This window comes from Mchenga conophoros, linkage group LG1, assembly GCF_057382185.1.
Source record: "Mchenga conophoros isolate Kocher_MC1m ecotype Shallow Benthic linkage group LG1, M_conophoros_male_GT1.1, whole genome shotgun sequence".
Classification (NCBI taxonomy): domain Eukaryota; kingdom Metazoa; phylum Chordata; class Actinopteri; order Cichliformes; family Cichlidae; genus Mchenga; species Mchenga conophoros.
Genome location: NC_140526.1, coordinates 8,519,969 through 8,545,157, shown reverse-complemented (window position 1 = coordinate 8,545,157; position 25,189 = coordinate 8,519,969). Strand labels below are relative to the sequence as shown.

Sequence of the window (25,189 nt, the reverse complement as noted above, 5' to 3'; positions counted from 1 at the left end):
TCTCAAGCTTAAACGTGCTGCTGTTGTTCAGCCGCTGGTTTCCTCTTTCTGGCGCAAAGTGGGCGATAAACAAACAAGCGAGACGGACTCGCAACAGAAAAGCCGATCAGCTGATCATTAATCAGTTTCACATTGAAGTAGCAGCAGGAGAGGGAGGGTGAGAGAAGAGGTAGTCGCTCCATATATCGGTTGTTAAGGTAAACGCTGGAATGCTTTACAAACATTCAGAGATGAACTTACACACTTGCTTTACTTCTCTCTGGGATAACTTTCTCGGAGATGAAATGCTCAACCAGACCACCTACAGGTTGCATGCCACAGCCGCTCTATCACGTGATGCATACTGCTCCAACGTGCTAAGGTTATGAGCCGAGTTATGCCATGTTGCAAGTTTTGTGAGGTGCTTTTTTGATATTTAATGGATCGATTACATTTTTTATTTCTCTCCGATATCCGATCCAGTAATTTAGGTCAGTATCGGACCGATACCTAATATCAGATCGGTCCATCCCTAGTGGAGACTGCACTGTACTTTGAGAAACTGTTTAAAATGGTTAACCTTTTTAAAACAAATTTTAAACATTTGGATTATTACCTTTTACAATGGTAATAAAGTTACCAAGAATCTTTGTGAAGAACCATCTGCAATTACTATGTCTAAAACACCAGCACATCAAGTGATGTTGAACTTGTTTCAGCTTAATGGTGTAATGTCACACTGAGTGGATGTAAGTTTTTAAAGTACCTTAGCAAATCATTCATAACTATTCATATTCTGTAATTATTCTTACAGCAGTAACCTTTAGGAAATGAGGGTTAGAAATACCCTAAGTTCAAAGAACAGAACACTTCTGAAAAGATTAACAAATAATGCTGCCCCCTGGTGGTGATAGTTTGAGTTCGCAGTTTAGAATTTTAAAACATACCTTTCCATGCTTTGCTGGTGGTCCAACAAGCATAATTTACGAAAGAAAATGTCCTACAATAAAGAGTCATTTGTTCAAACATCACTGGGTTTTGTAGTAAGAATTAAAAGGCAGACAGGCATTGAATTCAACATTTTTATTTTGCAAATCTTCTCCTTTTCCCCCCTTTTACACCAATGAACCTCAAAATGAGACTTCTCCACAATCAAAAATCCAAGGCATATTTTAAAACGTGAACTGATGAGTCATGATCACATTTTAGTCTCCGCTACAATGAAAACAATGAACGGTGAGAATACACAAGAGGCTGTAGTCACTGTGACCTTTGTAATCCTGAGTGGTCACTTTGATATTGTGAATATTTATTTTTCTGCAATTCACTCACTCTAAACAAATTCCCTGATTCCTTCTTATTGTTTTTGGCAAAATACCTATTGCCATGTTCTAACAAAACATGACAAATCAGCAAATGCACAAAAAGAAATGTGTATGGACACCGAAGATGAAGTACAAAAAACAAGGAACAGTTATTTACAAATGTAACAAGTTAACTGAGTACATAAAGTGTAAAACTGCAAAGCCTTCATATTTATACCCTTACATTTCAACTATATTTGTTTGATGCAAAAAAACGTTCATAAAACCAGTCTTATGAGCTTTTGAAAAACTGTTATTGCTCCATTTCAAAAGTGCACAGCTTCAGTTTTGAAAATAAAATACAGACTTTTTTGTTCAGGTACAGTTAATATTTTGCTGAAATGTTAGCTTTAACAGAAATTTTTCATGATGACCAAGAGCAAGTCAGTTAGAGAGGTAATTTAACTGCAAGTGCCAAAAAGGAAAAAAGTTATGCAAATAGTAATAACAACAACAACAACAACGCCACAATAAATAGCAGTAATACTTGGAAAATCAAAGTGGTAGAAAACTACTATGAACTAAAGACACCAACTAGTGTAGAAAGAGTGCTACCACAATATCAACGAAAATATAAACTTCTGTTTTTCCACCTTTTTAAGAAGTTATTCCTGAGATGTGTTCAAAAAAAATAAAAATAAAAATATAGATTCTGTATAATATCACATTTTCAATCGAACATGCTACACAATTTATATGACAAAGAGCACCCTTTTCAGTAAAAAAACAAAAAACAATACAACATATGGAAATACAATGGGCACAGACCTAAACTGTGGAAGATGAATGGCAGTTTTGACTGGCAGTCAGCTTTAGGTTGAGCGCCACTCCAGGTCCGGGAGTCATGATCTGACTCCACATGTAATTTAAAGAAGGAAATAGGAACTGTGTATTTGCTACTTTGACTGGTCACAAGGTCAGAGGTCAAAGATACTCACAGTGGTCAGCATTTTGTAAACATATTCACATCACCACAGAGCCCTTATCAGAACGCACAAAGAACAGGAAACCTCTCCCCTTCCAAAACAAGGTGTCACACACAGCGTAACACACAGTTTATTCTTTCCAATGATGCTTCCAAAAGTATCAATAAGTGTCATACACATTGCAACACAGTTTTGCTTGGGGCATGTTGTTGCTTGTCTGCACACTCAAATGACCCATTCACTCCAAGCACCAATAAGTATAGACTCTGTTATACTGAGTGCAGAGGGATGACGAATTTGCATCCAAAAGGTGAGTGGTAGTTGATTCCAACTTCTTGGTAAACCATCTTAGGGAGGCCAATATCACAGAGGTAGACTCTGCTGTCTTTGTCTGCTAAAGGCAGTGGAAGTCCTAAAGAGAGGGTCCACTTTGCGTCCACACTCTGAGGCTGCTCACTGACTGGGGGATCAATACTTAGGACTGGAGCACGGTTCTTGTTGGCCCAGTCAGCAACAGATTGGTACCAGGACTGCTCTTTCAGCAGTGGATTCTCATGGCAGTCCAAGCAGTTGATGACGAGATCGACTGGGCTCATGGGCAAGTCTGGGACACAGCCAAAGAGGGAGAATGTTTTTTAGTTGTATTGCAAAATCATAACACAGAAAAAAAAAATAAATATTAGTGCATGTGATCCCATTACAAACAGTACATTGAGACACTACAGGAATTGAAAGTGCCAACACATGTGGCACTTTCAATTCCTGTAGCAAGGAGTGAAATTATCACCCCTTTTAAAAAGATGTTGGTGCATCTCACCATTTAGCTTTTAATCCAGAGGGGTCTACAGAGCTCAACCTATATATTAAGTATTCATTGATGTATTATGTTGGTACTTATAAACACCCGATAAAAGAAAATGTAAAGAGTTAAGAGACAGGAGACACACCCTTTTACCACATTATGAGTCAAATAGTTCATCCACCAGAGGACATTCTGCAGCTTGCCTGTTGGCAACATGTTTGGATTGCTATAAACACAACAACCAGCTGATCCGAGCAGAGTTGGGCAGAGCATAAATGAGTAATCCACGATTTGTTATGACAACAAAACAAGAATATTTTTAAACTGCAGTGTCACATTATCTTAGTAAGGACTCATAAATAACCTATACATAACAACTGTTAAGGAAATGTGTTTATGCTTTATGTGTGTGGAAGAAAAAACAAAAAGACAAAACACACACACAAAAAAGGGGGGTGGGGATAAAAAGTCTCTCCCTCCCTCCCTGCAAGACTTCCAGCTGTCTTCAAGATAACACTGATCAAAATAACAGTAAATAATTATAAACCAAGAGTGGATTATCTTGTATTAATTTAGACTAACTAAAACTTTGCAGAGATAAAACCAGTGTTTTGATTTATAAGTTTACGTCCAAGATATCAGTATGAGCTCCAAGCACAAGAGTCAGGAGTGTCTTAAATGGTGCACCTCCACTAGAGGGCAACATTTGCCTATGATAGTCAGTTACAACTGGGCAAGGTTAACACACAGTGCCCCACTTTTCTAGCAACATTGTTGAGACCTGTGTAGGCTACAGTGTGAATACAAAATACTTTAATACTAATACTGGTGGAGTTTTACCTTTGACGCTGGAGACCTGCTTTCCGCTTGTCTTGCTGAAGAGGTTGACCTCACTGGTGACCGACTCTTGCATCTTGACAAAATTAGGCAGGAACAAGATCACCTCCACTTCATGGTTGGCTAAGTGCCTACCACAGCTGATGCCTTGGGCTCCCTGAACATGGGGACCACACAGAAGGACTACGGTGGGTCTCTGGTGGACATTTTTTGGTGTGAGCCTATGAATATTTGAAAAAAGAAAGATTTCTCCATAAAAATCACAGGCAATGACAAGCCCATGAATTACTTTGCGATCAAACTGGCAATGCAAGTCTAAACCCCATCTCAAGGATTTTGTGGGAAGTCAAACACTCATTAAATTTCTGTAGAAAAGAAAAACTGAACCCCACCAAAGGTTTGTTAATTTTGATTATGGGAATTATGACAATGGTACTTGACTAAAGCATGTGAGCTATACTAAGTATTTTATTTATAATTACATTTTTAAAATATCCCAACCTTGATAAATCTTAAATAAAGTCTTCTATATTTACAAGGTTTAATATTAAACTGAACAGAAGAATTGAGTGCCTGCTGGTTCTCACTGAAATAGTTGTGATTTTGCACTAAAACACAAAATTAAACCTGATCTGAGTGCACTGTACTTCCAATTTAAATCTGACTCATGCAAGTATTGCAGTGCAAAGTAGATGAAAGGACTGAGGCAATAAACCAGTTTTGTTATGAGCTACTGTGTTGTGTTTCTTTGATGTTAAATAAGCCTCTGCCACACTTAAAAGTACATGTAAATAATACCGAACAGGGTTTGCTTTGGTCTTTTAGGATGTTATTTAATCTTAATGTAGAATGTAGTGTCTTCCTAAAACAATAAGCCTTGTTTTTCAGACAAGGATGTTTAACACACTGTTGTACATTCTTTTTCTTATAATACAAACCACTAACAGTAGCTAGCCATGAGACTGGGAAGTCTAAGGTGCTACTGAAGCTAGGACTGGTACTCCTTACCTGTTCGGTCCACCTAACAATGTGAGAGCCATCTGACTGGAACAAACACCGACTGCTTCTAGCCTGCGCTCAAGAGAAAGACCCCAGCGCTCTGCAGCTGCTAGGAGTTGTTTATGAAGCTCATAGGGCACGGTGGGAACCACCAGACCTGTGTCTGCAAAAAGAAAACATGTGAGATAGAGACTGTGTTAATGTGTTTTCATTTCAGCACCAGTTTTAGTTACATTCTAGAAGCAAAACATTTAATAAAACTGAAGCCATTTAGCCATTAATCTCCATCAAAATGGCTTTAGAAACAAAAGTAGAAGCAAAGTCAAATCTAATAATAGGACTTTGGTGATAAGGACATATTAGTCTACAGATAAACACATTCCCAGGTTTTCCGGCGGACAGTAGTCGGGTTGCATTGAATCAGAAAGTAATTCAAATAACTGGATCGCAAAAAAAAGAAAAAAGAAAAAAATAAATAACAGTAGGGCTGTTTGACATAACGATATATATCTGATGACGATATAAAGAAATCTATCGTTTCATTTTACGCTATCGTTTGTTTCGTGGTGTCGCAAAATAAACTGTTTACGGCAATATTTTTTCATCGTTTTGATGGTCACTGTAGTGGCTATATTCATTTCTTAAAGTTCTCTCTTTCTCTTATATTTAATATAACCACACTATGGACGGACAAGCGCCTGTTGTTATGCGTTGTCCTTAGCAACAACGACGGTAACACCATCGCGTGTCCGCTTGTTTATTTTCCACATAAACCTTTCACAATAAAGCTCAAGATCCTGTTGAGACTTTTCAAAATAAACTGAATCACGTGAAAGAGTATGCAGAGTGTTTACGGATGAGAAGCCAAAAAGAGCCGCCAGGTGCTAAAAAATAAGCCTTCGACTCAAACGTTAGAACAGGCTTTTCCCCGCAGCACCCTGTGTAATAAATACTCACAAAGAAAACGGCGGCCGTTAAAACTTATGTCTAAAAATGTATAATTTCGTATATCGTTAAAACACTCGACTCCAGGTACACGACGCCCAGCTGGAAACACGTCACGCAAGTCGAGCTGCCCGAGATTCACAGAATTTACAGAAAATGTTACATTTTTGTGATTTATATCGTTATCGGGACGATACATGTCTTATATCGGGGATATGAGCTTTTGGTCATATCGCACAGCCCTAAATAACAGTAATAATAATTTTTGCTTGACATCATGCAAACTCAAGCATTTCATGAACATTTGCAACAACAAATAAACCTGCAATAGAAACGTATCTGGGAGCATGTGTGCGAATAAAAAGTGCGGCAATATGAAGCTCATGCAGCCCTCAGCTTCTAAACAAAAAGACTGATAGCACAACAGCAGCAGTGAAGATGATGCTGCCATAGTTTAATGTGGAGTCAGTCCACACACACAGACACAGAGAAGAGCATTGGGGGAGCAGTTACCGAGGTGGTGAACTTAGGTGGAAACTAGTGATGGACCGATCTGATATTATGTATCGGTCCGATACTGACCTAAATTACTGGATCGGATATCTGAGAGAAATAAAAAAATGTAATCCGATCCATTAAATATCAAAAAAGCACCTCACAAAACTTGCAACATGGCATAACTCCGCTCATAAACGAAGCACGTCGGAGCAGTATGCGTCACGTGATAGAGCGGCTGTGGCGTGTGAGACTTCTCTGCGGTCTGGTAAAGCATTTGGAGCCTTGCTACAAAACCGGCATTTCATTTCATTTCAAAGTTATCCCAGAGAGAAGTAAAGCAAGCAAGTGTGTAAGTTCATCTCTGAATGTTAGTAAAGCATTCCCACGTTAAGCTTAACAACCAATATATGGAGCTTAATAGTTCTACTAAGTACTCTTTAAAATACCAGAATAGGGAGGATGGAGGATTTAAGTTTATTAGATTGATCAGTATTGCTGAACTATGACATATTTTGGGTGCAGTGTATTTTTTGCATGAAGGTATAACAGAATAGCTTTAGTGTTTTTTTGTTGGTTTTTTTTTTGTTTTTTTTAAACTTGAGTATGAACTTATACAAAATGCAGCAAGATATTAAAAAAAATGTTTTATTGATTTAAAAAAATACACTATATCGGATTCATCAGAGTCAGTATCGGCAGATATTCAAATTTATGATATCCATCTCTAGTGGAAACAAATCATTTTTCTAGCATGTTTTGTTTCCACTTGTTACTGTAATCACCAATAAAAATTTTACTAGGAAAAAGTGTGGTTCATCAAATGACGTGCTTAACAAGCTCTGACATGATCAAAAGTGAACTTGTAGCTGCTTCTGTCCACGGTCGTTTGCTTTACACAGCAAAAGCTGCAGACGTTAAAATATGACAATGAACTGTTATGAACTTCGTCTGACACCATGTTTAAAATAGGCAGATTGCTGAAGGCTGATGATAGCCATCCCACGTTCTATCGTTGTGATACCTGCAACAAGGAGAGGTGAGTCTAAAGGCGAGCATGGGGTATAGTAAAACATGTTTATTTTGAAGGTTTAGGTAAAATCATTTTTCAGATTTAGTCAATTTTAAAAATAATATATAAATAAAACTGTATTATACATTTAAAAATATACACAAGGAAGCTTTCTTGCAGGGCAGCACAAGAAAGACATACATGCTTTTAACTGACATTACTTTACGTGAGATTTTTTTTATTTTTGGATTTCATTTTAATATGCCATGCATTTTTGAGAAATCTATGCAGTTAAACTATTAAAACATGAATTTTTAAAATAGAAATTAATGAGACTTTTATTTTGAAAGTCCTGTGTTTTTTGTTTTTAATATTTATTATTGCTCATTAGTAAGACTCTTAATTAATAAGAGACTAATGACTCTTCTTGTCATTGTTTGTTCTAGTATAAAGTGATCACAGTTTTTTGTCCTTGTCACATGATCTGTAAATAGTATCTCTATGTTTTTACTAGCTTGTGTTTAACACCAACCTGCCAGAGGGTCTGGAGATGGAAATTAGCCCAAGGCTATAATCTGGCATATTTACATTTGTTAAACTGTTCATTAATATGTATTGCCCCTCTTTCTAAATAAAATAAATAAATACATAAAGACAAAAGAATGTCTTACCTAATTGCTTGATTAATCGGTTGAATAATCAATAACATACTGGATTAGGGCTAGGGCTGCAGCTAACTGTGAGTAAACTATTGGGGAAAAGTTGTTCTTCCTCTATCTGACCTGATCTTGCTCCCATCACAAGATTCTCCATTTCCCTTCTTGTTTGTCACTGCTGTCTGAGCAAACAAAGGAAAGATTGGCAGCCTTTAGAAAAGATGGCAAACATGAGGCAGTCAGAGTGATAACGCCTATTCCCCACAGGCCCTGAACTCACACGCACCATCACATGGTTTCTGACCAATTCCCAGCTCTTAGCTGCGGGACAGGACTGCACTGCACTGGACCCCCCACACTGGCTGCTTCTCAGTCAAAACATGCAGCGGGTTCGCGTGACAAAAAAGGGGGGCAAACATCACACAAATATGAACACCTGCACCTGTATCCCAACATCTTGTGGTGAGAAACTGGGGAGGGCTAAAGTAAGATGGATGATGGTGGTGATTGGGCCAAAAAGTGAGTCCATTCATCTTCTTAAAAACACACCGTTACCCATGACCAGATGAACCATCAGACAAAGTATTTAACCCAAAAACATTATGCATGCACTATACACTTTTAGGTAAGATTTGCCACCTTTTGACTTCAGGAACCTTTAAGAACTGTGTGAAGCACTCTCCAAATCGTTTTGGAGGCTTCAGCTACTGGACTGTTCTGTCTAACCTAATGACTCTTACTTTGGACTTCTTAAAAAATTCTGTTTTTAATTAGCTAACTATAGGAGCCAAAAACAATCATTTTAAGAGCACCGTTAAGAAAAAAGTAAATCATTGTTACAAACTCTTAATACACATTTAATTAATTACTACAAAAGTAGCTTTTGGTTCACAAGTCAACTTTTCATAAGAAGTCCTATTTCAAGAAAAATTCTTAAATTCCTTTGTTTTTTTTAAATTGCATCCTTCATACTATGTAACCAAACACAATTGTTCTTGTGTATTTCCTTGAATTACTGTAATGTATATCTGCAGTTTGTTTTTCTTTTTTTAAAAATCACTGTACAAACTAAATTGTGTGGAAAGCTTCATAGAGGGTGTGCTAATCCCTAGCTATCCATTGCCTGTGGCACATTATAAGGGTAATAAGAGTCAAGCTGGGGGAACTGTGCGGCTCAGGGTCCCTTTGATAAATAAAGCTACTGGGAGGCAGTTAAGTCCTTAATGGCCTCTTACACATCTCCAGCCTGGCAGCTGAGAAGTTGGTGGCCTCACTGGTGTGCACAGAACTTACACTGACACAAAGAGATGCAAGCACGTGCACACACACAAACACAGACCCCACATCACACTCATATACACCCACGACTTTGCACCCAGACATGCAACACTCAATGACACACACACACACACACACACACACACACACACACACACACACACCCTCATACACAAGATAATTGCATATAAACACAGAGTCTCATGCCGTGCCTGACCGAAATTCTTGCTTATCTTTAGGTCGGCCCTGTTCCCCTCCCACTATTCTTTATTGATACCACACAAAGACTGCTAATATGTTTCAGTGGGCAACAAAAATCTAGAGCATGCCAATCCTCCTGTGAGCGATAAGCACAGGAAAGTCAACTGGTTCTTGTCATGCAAGTGCTGCCTTAAGTGCCAAGCTCAGAGGAAGTGGGTGTTGCATTAGTATGCACTAATTGCTTTTAAACCAACCCATCAGGTGCGCTTCGTAACTCTGCTGCTTAAGTTTCTGCAACCAAAACGCCCCACCTTTCTCTCGCTCTCACATATGCATACAATTCACACACACTCTCAGTGCAGTATTAAAAACAGACTAGCTAAACTGGGTAGCTGTGAGTATACAGCAGCGCTAAAATAAACTGAGCTGGAAGTTATCCTTCAAGCGTGACAAGGAAACTGGCAAGACTGAAAGCAATACGCGCTGGTTGGATACGAGCCATGTGTGACTAAGGCTTGCACTGGGGTAGGGAGGGAAAGCAGCCCATTTCATTCACTTCTGTTCCACTTTAAGAGTTGCAGAGGTAGCAAGAAGAAAATAAAACTAACATTAAAATTTGAAATATTACCTTTTAGTAATTTAGTGGTTCAAACAGCTTAATATTGGAGCGCCACAGAGGTTTTTGAGTCTCAGTCTTCCTTATTGTTTTTACCTTTTCTAGGCACTATTAGTGCACATAATAACAAGGTTAATATATGTGCAAGTAACTCCTATGAGCTCAAGCTCATGCTATACATTGCTCTAAACAACCAGGTCAGAGTTGTTAAAAATGGGTTGTAACGATTCAAAATATGCTTCCATCTATGCCAACAAAGTGATGCAGCACGAATAGTTAAAGTAAAAGAAGCTCATATTTAAATCATTGCAAAATGTTTTCTAATTTGGCTTGCCTGACCTGAAGTTTCACTACAGTAGGGAAGAGAACAGCACAACTACAGAGGCTGCAACCTTCACAACAATGACTTATAGAAACAGAATCTTAAATCCCCATGTCTGCTTGTTATGTCAACCTAACCAACAGCTGGGCACTTTGTTTTACTTTCTGTGTTCTTGCACTGTGGTTTTATCTGTTTACTGGCAAAGTTTCCAGGTCAAGAGCACTGCGGTTTTTTCCTGCTTCAGAGGTGCTGTTTATGTAAGGCTGTACGGCGGCATACTAATTACAGTGTGCAGAGGACGGGGATTATGATGACAGCCCTGGGAAGCAAATCTGTCTGCACGGTAAGAAAGGAGGCTCTGCTTGGAAGCTATCTGCAGAATGGTTGGCAGCTGCTTATACTGAGCTCTCCTGAGTCACCACATAAAACTGTCGATCTGGGATAAAAACACCAATGTCACACACACCCGTCACCCTTGTACTAATATCTAGTCTTGCTCATCTTCAGAAATTTACATAGAACCATGCATCCTGAGGAAACAATTTAAATTTGAATCATTTGGTGTCAACATTATGTGACAATGCAGGGTTCAACACCTGACATTATCCAACGGTCAGCAAAATATGCAAATTACATTTGACCACAGAGACAACTAAGAAGCATACTTTGACCAAGAAAAATGTTTTAAAAAAAGCACCTCATTTTAGGGTCTGCCTGTGGCAGGACTAATTTATTCTACAGTTAATTCCGTATCAGACCACATCAGTAAAGTTTAAAAACAGGCCACTCTTTGTGCTACAGCCATTACTGCTCACCTGACAACAATCACATCTTTGACTTCAGGGCCTGTTAGCCATTACCTATCTTGTGTCTGTGTTAACCAATTACATAATATTCCTAGATTGAGCCAGTTTGAGAAAGGAGAGGGCCATCATTTCTATAGGCTTATGCCACAAGAGGTTGCAGAAGTTGCATCAAATGGCAAACAGTTTAAAAAAAAAAAAGAAAAAAAGGGGGAAATGGCCTGTATCTGTGTTGAATAAAAGAGACACTATTAAAAGCTCATTTAATATCAATTGTAATAGAGACTATGTCACCATTTGACAAAAGCCATAACCCTTTCGCCAACTGTGCTTGTCAAAACAGTGCTGTTATATAACCAGAGTGTACACCTAGCCAAGGTTGAAACAGTGGGAGAAAAAACTACTCTGTCCAAAACAAACGAAACTAAAGACACACTTAAAAATGTCCTGTATATTTAATGTTCACCATCTTACATAAACTTAAATAAGAATACTTCCCACGATGCACAAAGTATTAATGAAGGTGAGTCAAACTGTGTGGTAGCAAGATTAATTTTGTTCTTTTATCAAATATAGAAAACCAGTCAGAAAAGGCCTTGCATTTACATACTTCATTCTTATCCACTATTTATTTCTGTGAGGTGTGATCACAGAAAGAGATAAAATAAACAATAAAACAATAAAATTTGCCTGTTACTCATTCAACATGACATCCGAGTGAAGCTGATATTTTTCAGATGTTACCTCAAAGTCCTTTTATGACCAATTAGAGAACAAAATCACAACTCTTTAAAAGGGACCTGAATTTTGCGTGGAATATTGCTAGTTATTATAGCTGGGTATCCAGCTAAAAAGAAACAGATTTCTACAGTTTTCAGGTGTAGTCCACAGTTACATAATTGTGTAAAGAAAGGATCTTTTTTGTTTTTTTCTTTTTTAAATATTCACAGCGTAGTCTAGCATGGATCACTCAGAGTTTGACTACTGTTTGAATGTCCTGAAGGGTCTGGCCAAATGATCTGAACTAGGCTGTCTTGCAGGGCAGAGTACAACTGACTCACCGTTGGCTCCACTTGCAGCTTTGGCTTCTCTGCAACTTTGTCTACTTTTAATTAAAATGAAGTTAAATATTTTGAAACACTGGACCACAAATGGTCATACACAAATGTGTCCTTGCCACAAAAAATTTGTGTGTGCATCTTCTTCTTACCCGTACAGTATTCCTTGCCCCCATGCTGGGGCACAGTTATCTGTCTGTATGTGACCGGTTTCACCTCCAGAATATTCTCATCATGGCGATAGGACTGGGTCTTCTGCTCAGCCTGTGTATTGTGATGTTGTAACTTGTTGCTGTTGCTACTGGCCCCATCAATCTGGGAAAAAACAGCAGCCTTGTCGAACAGAGCCAGGTTTCCCTCAAAATCAAAGTCAGTGTCCAGATTCTCATCAGTCCCATCACCAAAGCATTCATCATTCTTTGATCTCTGCCCTCCAGCCCCTCCATTCCTCACATTGCTTCTCCTGGGTGTGGACTGTGTCGTCCCTCTGCTGTTTGATGAACCTGGAGACAATGGAAAACACAAACTGAGGATTGCTCACATAAAACAGGATTTGGTGTTGGACAATGCTGGCAAAGATTTAATCAGAACATTATCAGGGGTAGGTGCACAAATGGGACCTCATGATCCCTGAGGAAAAGAGTATATGTGCCATTGCAAACGATTCAAAACTTGTTATGGATTTAAATACCCAAGCATGCAAACATTTGAAAAAAAGAAAGATTACACTCAATCATCAGAGGTGGTCTGTATGAAGTTAATAGTATATCATGTTAGCATTTTGAGCAGATCCTTTACTCTTACTCAAGGAGGAAAAACAATAGAGTTACGCCACTACATTTAAATAAATTAAATAAAGTAGCAATGCTTGTCTTTTTCCATACATTTATATACTAGCCATTAAGATGTTCATAGTTTGCTGATGCTAGGCCTGCTGGCATAGTAATATTCCACTACAGCCACACGCCCTCATTACTCTGTTCATAGCTGAATAATGGTTAAGGCGAAAACAGGAGGATCAGATGATACAAAGCAAAGTGTGCCGACTGCTTACGTTCTGTCTTATTGTAAAGAGCCAAAAAATATAATACAGTCTGTTACCGAGTTTGTAAAAAGAAAACTTATTCTAGACTTTTAGTTGGAGTAGAGCAGGGGTTCACATTGATGTGAACCTGGGGCACTTGCAAAGTGCTCTGAGATTACTTATGTTTTCAACTGGTAACAATAAAAAACTGAACTGAAATGAAAATGTTGACCGTCTCTACTATATTTGGCAGTAATGTGGTCCTGGCATGTGTCACATGTTAGATCCAGTTGTGAATTTTCAAGACAAGCTGACAAAAGGAGTGTGTTCATTTAGGTTCATTTTTGTAAGCTAAGCCTGAGCATGTGTCAAATGATGCCAGTCTTTTACACACATAAAATGACACAGCAATGTGTTTTGTTTTGGTTTTTTATTAAAAAAAAAAAAAAAAAAAAAAAGAAGAAAAAAAAAAGTTGGTCACCATTTCTTAGCTTTGTTGAAAACCCCCCCCCCACCAAAAAAACCCCAAATAGATATATGCATAAAAATAGATTTAAAAGTATTCTTAATTTATAAAAAAAAACAAACAAACAAAAAAAACAAAACAAAACACCTAGTGTACCTCAAATTGAACAAAATATTACAATAAAAATCTGGGAATTATAGTGTAATTAATCTCTACTATGGTGTCATTTAGAATCTAAAGAACAAATTAATCATATAGAACTTCCCGTCTGAATCCCCAGGATTAAACCCCATCAGCTGCAGGTTCGGAGCGGGGAGCCAAAGGCTCTGCTCTAAGCTGGCACACGCCTTTTTTTTCCTTGAAACACAGATTATTTTAAATATATATATTTAATCTGTCAGACCCCACTTATATCCTAATCATCTCTAAATGAAGCTAGGAGCTGTCATACTATATTGAAAGCCATTGTGTTATAAACCGTGTAATCCATACACAAGTTCCTGCACTCAGCAGTTTCAAATTCGGACTGGGAGGTTGCAGCCCTTTTATCTTGGATAGCTGTTACTGCAGACTCTTATCGTCTCACGGATAGTTACGATAGCTCAATGAGAACAAAACACTGCTAACACTTAAAAGGTCCAATGGCTGAATGAGCGGTGCTTGATAAAGTTTATGTACATGTAAGCACCAAAAAAGAAGAAAAAAAGAAAACAAAACAAAAAACAAAACAAAATGAACCAAGGGGAAAAAAAAAAAAAAAAGCAAACTGGAAAAACCTGGCCTTCAACCCCAACTATCTAGAGCTCTCTCACGCTAACAAGGAGACACACTCACACGCTACTGTCAGTGTGACAGCTAAGGTACTCTGGCTTCTCTCACGCTATATGCTGGAAAGCATATTGTCATCGTACACTTTGCTTGACACAAATTTGCCAGCAAAACTAATTTGACACCGCTGTAGCTCTATTCAGCAGTGAATTGGTGCCCAAACATGCAATTACTTTTTACATCACAATATTTTTTTTTTTTTTTTAAAGAAACTCATATATATATATATAAATAAAAGCTAGCGTCTTATTAGAGCAAGCCAACAATGTCATTATTTACAAGGAAGTGTTTTGTCATGCTATGAATCAAAAATCTGAATGAACTTGGCAAAGCTCCAAGTTAAACAGGCTAATGAATAACAAGTAGACAGACAGTGAACCTTACTGATTTGAGTTTAGACAGTGCGCCCCAGGGTGGCCTCTGTCAGTGCGCCCCAGGGTGGCTGTGGCTACAATGTAGCTTGCCATCACCAGTGTGTGAATGTGTGCGTGAATGGGTGGATGACTGGATATGTAAAGCGCTTTGGGGTCCTTAGGGACTAGAAAAGCGCTATATAAATACAGGCCATTTACCATTTACCAAACTTCCCACAACAGATACAACTACAGAGGCCTGGAATGTTCTTAACTGAAATGTGAGTTTAGGTAAGAACACAGTGTTCAAACTGTGAAAGCGTTTCATAAAACAATACATTTTATTATTTTTAGAGATCTTTGTGGTTTTCATTAAATTGGTCCTTGCACTACTCAATATCTGGTTTCATCAGTTATCATCAGTGATTAGAAGAAAAACAAACAAAAAAACCCCCAAACAATCCCTACGACGTAAATGTGACTAAAATAAATAAATAAAACAAAAAAATTAAAAACAAAACAACCACATTAAACAGACACCAGTAAATACATTTGAAAATGCAAAGCTTAGAAGTGCCATGAAAACTTGTTGGTGAGGAGCAAAATCAAAATCAATCAAAAATGGAAGAGCTGCTGATGATTGTGGTGAAGCACATGCACACTGATAATCAAAAGGCAAAGTCAAATAAAATGACCTACTTACATACTTACAATAGACTCTCGAAGTCTATTATAACGGCAGCATTTTCCGATTAAAGGAAGTGTGTGAGGTTACTTAAAGAACAAGGATGTTCGTGATGGCATGGAAAACACAATAGGAAGGCAACAATGGTGGTACGCAGGGCAGTACAAGTGTTTGATTAGATTTGCAACTAAAAATAAATGGTTGCAGATTTTAATATGCATTAAGGAGCACGTAGGCATTTGAGTCTCACACAGTGGGCAGCAAAGAGGCAGTAAAAACATTTCGTATTTGGCTTTTGGATTTATTTATTTATTATTTATTTTTTTAACTATGATTTCACTCCATATAAGCAGCTCCTCCAAAAGACAAGTTGAATGAGATCTGTTTGGGGTTAATGAAATCAACTGTTCTTCTATACCCCTATGTATCCTCCTCTATATTCCCTTTGTGCTCTCCAAGAGAGATCATTAACAGATATTAAAAATAAAAAATAAATAAAAAAAATTCCTAGAATCTGTGATCTTATGTGTGCAACAGCCCACCCTGCCTTCCCGTCTTTGTGACTGGGGGCTTTTTGGGAGCATGGCATTGCGTGTGAAAGGACCAGCCCAGCCCAAGCCACTCAGCACGTTGGCCCTGTGCAATTTGGGCATTAGCTCCCTGGCCTCCAGCCTGAAAGCAAGAGATTAAAATAAAAACTCAAAGGTAAACATTGCTTCCACAATTGATATCGCTTTGGCTTTCCAAGCACACTGGGACAACATGGCTTCCTGTCGGGGAGGGGGTGTCGGTTTCCTGTGCTGGCCAGAAGCAAGTCAGGGAAATGAGATTGGGGGGGGAGAAAGAGTGAGAGAGAGAGCAGGGCACTAAGCACAAAAGCCTGGCTTTGCATAACCTTCTCTTTAGGAGCAGACACCAAGAGGGAGGGGTAATGTTTATTGATTTTAGTCACACACGTATTGTAAAGAGGAACTTTGGTACAAGTGTTTAGCACGCTATGGGAATCATAGTGGGGAGTTTTAGCGAGGCACTGTTTGGTCCCAGGCTCAGGTTTCTGAAGAGAAGGCAGCAACACGCACACAGGAACTGACAATGGATTAGCAATTTATGACTTATGACTTGAATCTATGACTTATTCATTTAATGAAACATGGAAAAGACCAGTTTTCTATTGTTCACGTTTCTATTTCGATGTTCAGGACGTAGTGTTTAATCACACTGGAGAACACTGGCAATTTTTTTTGACCCCTGACTCTTCCATTGTTTGGTGATCCTGAGTGTAAAACTGAACAGACTTTAAATGACTCCAGCAGAGGCCACAGAGCTGTCCAAGCAGATTTCCTCCTTATTTGCTGCTGACTAGAGGAAATACTGTTTTAACTTTTATCTAATCAGGAAGGTTGAGTAACACATTCTGATTTTTACAGCAATGTGCACAACTTGGGACAGGAAAATCTAAATATGTGCTTCAGTGTCAACATGCATCAGAGTTTGCATGTAAAAAAAAGGTTACGACTGACAATAATAATACCCCAAGATCTTGGTTTTATATTTAAAATGTCGATATGAGTTTAAAAACAAAAAACAAAAAAAACCTCTAAAATACAAAACAGAACTTTATCATTAAAGTTACAATAACAGCAACAAATTAATCAGTTAGTTCTGAAACTAACATCTGCGAAAGAGATGCATTGATCACAAACTGACCATCATACCAAATGAGATACCTGTATATTCCTCTATAGCAAAATCTACTGTGCAAGATAAACAAACAATTTAACAATATGCAACATAAAGATGGTAGAATCCATCTTTAATAGGGTTAGTCTACTAGGGTTAGTCTACTTTATCACCAGCTTCTTTTGACAAGAGATGCCCTTGGTAGCCTGAAATCATAATAAAACCTTATTTAATCCTGTCAAGGACAAGGCTAGTGCATTCACTATTCTGATAGTGGGGATCTCATTGGAGCGTCACTTACCGTATTTTTCGGACCATGGGGCGCACTGGATTATAAGGCGCATTAAGCGAAACAAAACAGTCAGATAAGTCAAACTAGAGATGGCACGATACGACTTTTTTTATGTCCGATAACGATATCTTAAATTTGGATATTGGCTGATACCGATATGAATCCGATATAGTGTGTTTTTTAATCAATAAAACTGTTTTTTTAATATCTTGCTGCATTTTGTATAAGTTCATACTCAAGTTTAAAAAACAACAACAAAAAAACAAACAAACACTAAAGCTATTCTGTTATACCTGTATGCAAAACATACACTGCACCCAAAATATTTCATAGTTCAGCAATACTGATCAATCTAACAAACTTAAACCCACTCCATCCTCCCTATTCTGGTATTTTAAGCAACCACCTCATGCTCGTGATGCTTAATCGACATTTTAGATCAGATTAAAACTTTGGGTGTAAAATTCAGATAATTATTTATTAAAAGCTAGACATTTTAAATGAGAATAAGAAAGAAAAGTATGTCTTTGTGCCCCCTTTTTCTGTTAATGCCCTATCGCCCCCCTGGCTAAACTTTGCTAGATCCGCCCCTGCACAGTTACCACCTGTCAGCTAAGTAGAAAAAGATCCTGGTGTAGAAAGTAATATTAAATAAATTCTAACAACAGATTATCAAGCTTAAACGTGCTGCTGTTGTTCAGCCGCTGGTTTCCTCTTTCTGGCGCAAAGTGGGCGATAAACAAGAGAGACGGACTCGCGACAGAAAAGCTGATCAGCTGATTATTGATCAGTTTCATATTGAAGTAGCAGCAGGAGAGGGAGGGTGAGAGAAGAGGCAGTCGCTCCATATATCGGTTGTTAAGGTAAACGCAGGGATGCTTTACTAACATTCAGAGATGAACTTACACACTTGCTTTACTTCTCTCTGGGATAACTTTCTCGGAGATGAAATGCCGGTTTGGTAGCGAGGCTACAAATACTCAACCAGACCACTGACAGGTCTTGCACGCCACAGCCGCTCTATCACCTGATGCATACTGCTCCGACGTGCTAAGGTTATGAGCAAGTTACGCCATGTCTCAAGTTTTGTGAGGTGCTTTTTTGATATTTAATGGATCGGATTACATTTTTTATTTCTCTCCGATATCCGATCCATTAATTTAGGTCAGTATCAGACCGATACGTAATATCGGGAACCCTCATGTTAACTTTTATCGAGTGGAAAAAAGTTAGCGTTCATCCTCCAGCTTCACTGTTTATGTTATGCTTACATAGCTGTGTCGCTAGCGATCACGTAGCACATCATTATATACCAGCTGGTCCAACTTCAGTCACCATACAAAAGGTAACTGCTGTTTAGTTTTCTGTCTTCGTTTATGTTGGAAGTGATAGCAGAGCTGCACATTTTAATTTTTTCAGCAATCTTTCAGTCAGAACATGTTATATCATGTTTAGGTAGAAACTAGCAAAGCTAACTTCCTTTTAACTTCTAACTGTTAAATTTAACAAATTCTGTTTTAATGGATGCCGTGAGGTATAGGGACTTGTAAGATGTTGCTTTAGTTATGGTGACTGAAATGATAGTATTTTATTAGTTTGTTACTTAAGACTAATAAGCAGGTATCAGCATCTGTATATTGCACCTGTAGAGTTGATAGGGCTTGCCAGTGTTAGCTGGAAACTAATATGGTTCCTTCTTGCTCAAAAACAAAAAATATCAAGAATAGCCATTAAATTAAGTGGATGGGTGAGTAATATCACAGTGGTTATGTTAATCTTTTGCATGCAGTCTAAGGGCACATATCAACCCACAGCATAGGGCTGGGCGATATAACGAGTTTTTTAAAAATATCGATATATTTTTATAGGAGATATAAGATGTGACAATATCCTTTATATCGATATATACGTTATAATTATAGTTGTGGAGCCACAAGTTTGCCTCTCTTTCGTCCACTTTTGTCTCTACGCAACGTTACTCCGCTTGCCTCTCCTTCACTGAACACAACTCCCCCTCCTCCCCCATAGCTTCACCTGCAGGCAGCAACAAGATGAACACGGCAAATCTCCGTTAACGAGTTACTGCGCATCGCTCCGTGCGTGGGGCTGGACGGCGTCAACGTGCTAACGAGCTAACCACGCTAACGAGCTAACGCCATGCAGCCCACAGGGGCTGCACAGCCTAAAATCCTTTCATTTTCTCAAAAGTTGACAGCGCGCCTTATGTATGAATTCTGGTTGTGCTTGATGACCGCGAACCGATTTTATTTGGAACACGGCGCTCAGCAATCTGTCAAAAAATGTTTTAGTACAACTTTGGTAAGCTACGGAGCTGCACCGCTTGATGGATTGTCGGAGCATTACGGCTACCGAGGAGCCTCGCGGATTGAGACGCACTGTGGTTCAACGTAATATTACCGCATTGTGTGTGTATAAGGACCATAAATGGCACCTGAAGCGAATTTCAAACTCCAGGCTGTCGGTCACGCAGTAGAAGTTGGGAACAGAGCAGCTGTGAAATCTTTGTTATTATGCTCAGCGTCTGTTAGTTTACATTTTGACTGCACAATTGTGAGCTTTTTGTTATGGACAAAAACAACAGTTTTCTTTTATTTATGGAGCATTATTATTTAATAAGTGCTCATAATTTATTTTTGAGTAGTTTTTTTCATGTACATCTGTGCTGTATGTTAATAAAAGTGCCTGTGTGACATCTGGGACACAGCTTTGACTAAGAACTCTCTTTTTGTTCTTACTTTATGGTTTTAAAAAAATATCGAGATATATATCTTATATCGCCATCCAGCTAAAAAATATCGAGATATATCAGCACAACAGTCACTCCCTACCTGTCCAACTCTCGAGCTTACCCGAAACAAAGCTCAAGTTCACGCATCACCATTTTGACAATGTGAAATCCAGGAGATTGTCTTTGATGTGTATAGAGTGTGCATTCCAAGCGTGACAGTTTGGCTGGGAGTGGTGTAACGCTGCACTACTTCAAACAAACCAACTAATTTCAAGTCTTTTTTCAAATCAGTCAAGGCACCTTGCAATTGCATCTCATAATAGCTGTATGCTTTTTAAAAAAATTCAATTATCATCCATTCACTTCCACTTATCCTTTTACAGGGTCGCGATCCCAGCTGTCTTAGGGTGAGAGGTCACCAGTCTGTCGCAGAACTAACATATAGACACAGACAACCATTCGCACTCACATTCACATCTATTTGCAATTTTAGAGTATCCAATTAACCTATCCCCACCAACTGCATGTCTTTGGACTGTGGGAGGAAGCTGGAGTATCCAGAGAGAACCTACGCAAACACCGGGAGAACATGCAAATTCCACACAGAAAGACCCCAGCCTGATGGTGGAATTGAACTCAGGACCTTCAACAGTGCTAATCACCATGCTGACATTCACTTCCACTTATCCTTATATTACTCAGTTTAAAATACTGACGCATCCTCCTTTACATTGAGCTGATCATACACTGGGTGATTTTTTTCAGTCGCGTTTGAGCTCCTACTCAAACTGTACGACTGAATTGCAGGGGTTAGAAGTTCGTAGCTCACGATATATGTTCTCACACTATATGGCCCGATCCGAGGGGCGACCAGGATTTCAAACAGGTTTGATTTTCTTGTGACCACACGATTGCTGACTGGGAGCTGGCTGTGAGGTGCTAATTGCTTCTTGTTATCTCTTGTATGCTAAGGCGAAAATCGGGCCGATCCCCAAAAGGGTCGCACGAGTGAAAAATAGTCTTAAAATGTGCGCAAAAATAGATAAATAAATAAAAAAATACAAATTTAAAAAAAAAAAAAAAAAAAAAAAAAAAAAAAAAAAAAAATCGCACAGTGTATGCCCAGCTTTACATTACATCCAGCAATTTTATGCTAGTTTCTTGTTTCTATCAGATAAACATTTCCAAATCACTGGAAATCTGTGATTGATTGTTTGGTGAAAGCAAAGTGTGTATATCAAACTAGTGTTAGGTCAGGGTGGCATACAAAACTAGTCGTGATAACCAAAATCTTTGAGCTCCCTTCCAGTATCAAAGACAAATTGATACTGGAATACTTTTTAGTTTCAAAAATTGATTTTTTGAAACTAAAAAGATGAATAAATAAAAGAGATAAATAGCAGTACAAGTAAAAACACAATACAAGTTAAAAACAGTAAGAATTTAAAAACTAAAAGCCATTGTATCAGGCTATTAATCATTTTATAGTTTAGATTTTATGTAACCAAAAATGATTTGCACTTCCTTTTTGTTATTTGGTGAAGAACATTTCGATTGTACAAACACAAACTCTGATGTTGAGTGACACTGCACTTTTGCCCATCTTCAGTGAGGCAACTTTCAGGCAATTAAAAGTGTGATTGGGAAATATGTGAAATTGCTGATTGTCAACAATTTCACATATTGCCCAATCCTATATTGTCAGTGAACAATATCAATTTCATTTTCTACTTAACAGAAGAGAACTCTATGGCCATTGCTGTGGTAAATTCCTGTTACGTATTTCATCACTCTCAACATTATTGCTGCACTCTGCAACAATAGCCCTCTGTGATTTGACAACTAGGAAACAAAGCTTCACAGTAAGCAATAAGCTGAAGTCTTAAAAACACAGGGATTTCCCCATTTTATAAAGATGTCAAACTATCTCATTGTTCTGGAACAACTGTAAAATAATATGCCACCATTCTCGTATGATAATGCCTAACCACATGCTTTCCAAGCTGTGTTCAGTTGCTGTAGTTTGATTAGCACATCCTTTGTTGAGTCTAAAGGTTACTCGGTTATCTGTCATATCAGTGGTCAAGATGTTATATGAACGGATGCTTACAAGTACAGCATTTGTCTCATGTCATAGCAAAAAGGTTTCTGACATGTTTAAAAACATAAATTTGGCCTTTTCATTGGTACAAAACAGATTTTTTTCTTCCCTACAAGTCCAAAAAAAACAATACTTAAAAATGAAAAAAATGAATTTAGTAATTTTCACCATACATTTGAATTTTGTTATTACTTTCCAAACATTAGACTTTGCATCAAATAATAGGAATATAATTAGATAAGTAGAACATAGAACAAATTATTAAAGTGCTGCATTTTTGCCAAAGTCTAAGTTTGTGTGCACCTGCTTGAGTCTTACCCAAGAAGGGTATGGAAGGAAAAACAAAACAAAACACTAGCTTATTTTTGTTAACATGAACAGAGGTGAATTACACAAGTGACTATAAGGTACTGACCTTTAGTGTTAAAGTGCTTTATTCCTATATTAACTACCAATTAAATAAACAGCTAGATGATGAAATGTCAATTCTTTCAGGTCATGACCTACCTTTACGGGGGTTGCTGCTCAAACCAGAGCTGTTGCTTATTGCAAGAGAGTGATTTGTTTTGTTAGTCTGGCCATGGCGTCCTGTTGATATGTAGCTGGGTTCTGTTGCAGTGTCTTTCCCAGCGCTGGTCTTGTTGACTTTGTTCTGGATATCCAGAAACTTCAAGTCCTTGATATCCATAGCACTAAAAGGGACAAAAAAACAAAAACAAAAACAAAACTAACATTACTTGGAATCCAAATGGTACTACGTTAATAATGAAATATCCATTCGTTACATTGCTGGGAAATAATTTTCAATCCAAAACCAGAAAAAGTGATATTAACGGAGTTCTTGACTGGTTCTAAAATTTTAAATTAATATATTTTGCCTAATTTTAAAGCTATTCATTCAACAAGCACTTACAGTCAATTCGTTTGTCATTCATAGAAAAATATGGAGTTTGGGATGACTATGTTTAAAATTTTCAATGAATACATGGTGATGCCAAACTTAATAAAAACTAAGTAATACTGGTACAGTTATGGAAAAAAATAAGTATATACCATTATTGACGTCATGACATTTGGATAAACAAAGACTTGATTTTCTCTCATACTGGGCCTATTATTACATCTTTTTGACTTTAGAAGCCACTATAAAACTCATTATCACAATACTGCTTGTTGAAACTGATGCTGTCAAACAATTTATGTCCACTGTTACGGTGGAAAAAAAGAACGCATTTCTGATTCGTCTAACCAGAAGTCAAAACAGGCCTTCACCTCTGGGTTTACTGGCAAGCAGTAGCTTGTGCTGATGTTTTCTGTGGTGAGCATGGATTCCTTGAATTTGAAAAATTTTCAGTCAACTCAAACTTCAGTTCACTGCAAAGAGTTCAATAATCATTCTTTACTTTTAATTGCTAAAACATGATCAAAGTTCAACATAACATGGGGATCTGTTGAATTATTAAGCAAGGTAGTACACTTGTTTAGTTTTGTATTAATTTCCAGATGCTTTTTATTTCAGCAAAATAAAAATGTGACATGTCAGTAGCACGCACTGAGGATTTTATACAAACACACACTTTTTTCAAAGTTGTACTCATGCACTAAAGGGGAAGCTGAAGGGTCTTTAAAAACACACACACACACACACACACACACACACACACCAAGGAGAATTACAAAACCTGGTCAAAGTTCTGAGCTCCCTGGTGTATTCTATGCATTACCTGAATGTGACCTCAGGAACAGGACACTTGACTCCATTGTGATAAGGATGTTTCAGGGAGATTGTTTGGCTGACTCGATCAACAGATGAAACCTCACCCTGATAAACTCCCAACGTTGCTCCACAGTCTATGGACACAACACTACCCACCCAGTCTGTGGCCATTCTCTTTACAATGATCCTGTTTTAAAAACAACAACGGAAAAAGGGCTTTAGTGAGATAAGTGTTAGATAAATGTTTAACAGGCTAATTCAGTGTAACGAGTACATACGGTTTGCAGACTAATTTATTAAAAGTTGGCTAACTTGGGCCATTGTAGGCATGACCAGCAATTAGCCATCTGGCGTACAACTTGTTTTTTTGACCAGAGACCTTATAAGAAAAAGACTTTACACTAAGAGTCCTGAACGCTGAGTATAAACTTTGCGTTAGTAAAAGCGGCCGTGGAAGCTAAAAATCACAAGATAAAACTAGATTTTAATTAGCTTAACTAACCAGCACCTGTGTGGTTGTGGTGGGCGTATTACAAATCAGACGTTTCACAAGTAGGTGTAAATATTAGCAACCTACCGTTTTAGCAGGAAAGCCTTCGTTTGTCATGTTGTAATACTTAGTTATTTATTTAAAAATGACCAAAGCTGTTGCTGACATTCTTGTGAGGACAATATTTAAACAAAATTACGCAAATCTCAACATTTCGCCGTATACCAAGGAAGCTATGATAGCTAGCTCGGTAGCTAACATTAGCTTGTCTTCTGTCCCCTCTTTTTTCTTTCTTTGTTTTAATAAAAGCAGATTGCAGCAATTTTGAATTTGGTTTCTGTCGCCGTTGAGCTAAGAGCCTAAATCTACTGAATCTACAGTGGGTAGATTTACCTTAGCGAAAAGCTGTGATGAAATGTCAAAGCAAGACAGAGCCCAGGCTGTTGTTTTTTTTTGTGAGCGCTGTGTTCCGGGATACTACGTCACTTCCTTTATGTCCCACGTTGCTTTG

The 25,189-nt window shown here is 38.0% G+C and overlaps 1 protein-coding gene across 3 annotated transcripts; it reads right to left on the bottom strand.

Annotated features, from left to right (window-relative positions):
* Positions 1-1,059: 1,059 nt before the first annotated feature.
* LOC146582870 (enhancer of mRNA-decapping protein 3-like) lies at positions 1,060-25,189 on the bottom strand. Of its 3 annotated transcripts, XM_085247005.1 has the most exons (8): positions 25,072-25,189; positions 24,196-24,375; positions 22,979-23,163; positions 12,747-12,796; positions 12,446-12,608; positions 4,917-5,070; positions 3,912-4,129; positions 1,060-2,873 (listed from the first exon to the last, which is right to left on the bottom strand). In XM_085247005.1, exons 2-8 carry the CDS (start codon positions 24,357-24,359, stop codon positions 2,539-2,541), a joined length of 1,269 nt encoding a protein of 422 aa, XP_085103131.1. In that variant the 5' UTR covers positions 24,360-24,375; positions 25,072-25,189; the 3' UTR covers positions 1,060-2,538. The 3 variants fall into 3 exon arrangements, with proteins under 3 accessions (XP_085103131.1, XP_085102980.1, XP_085103060.1); XM_085246854.1 differs by having other exon boundaries at positions 12,446-12,796; XM_085246934.1 differs by lacking the exon at positions 25,072-25,189 and adding an exon at positions 24,766-24,955 and having other exon boundaries at positions 12,446-12,796.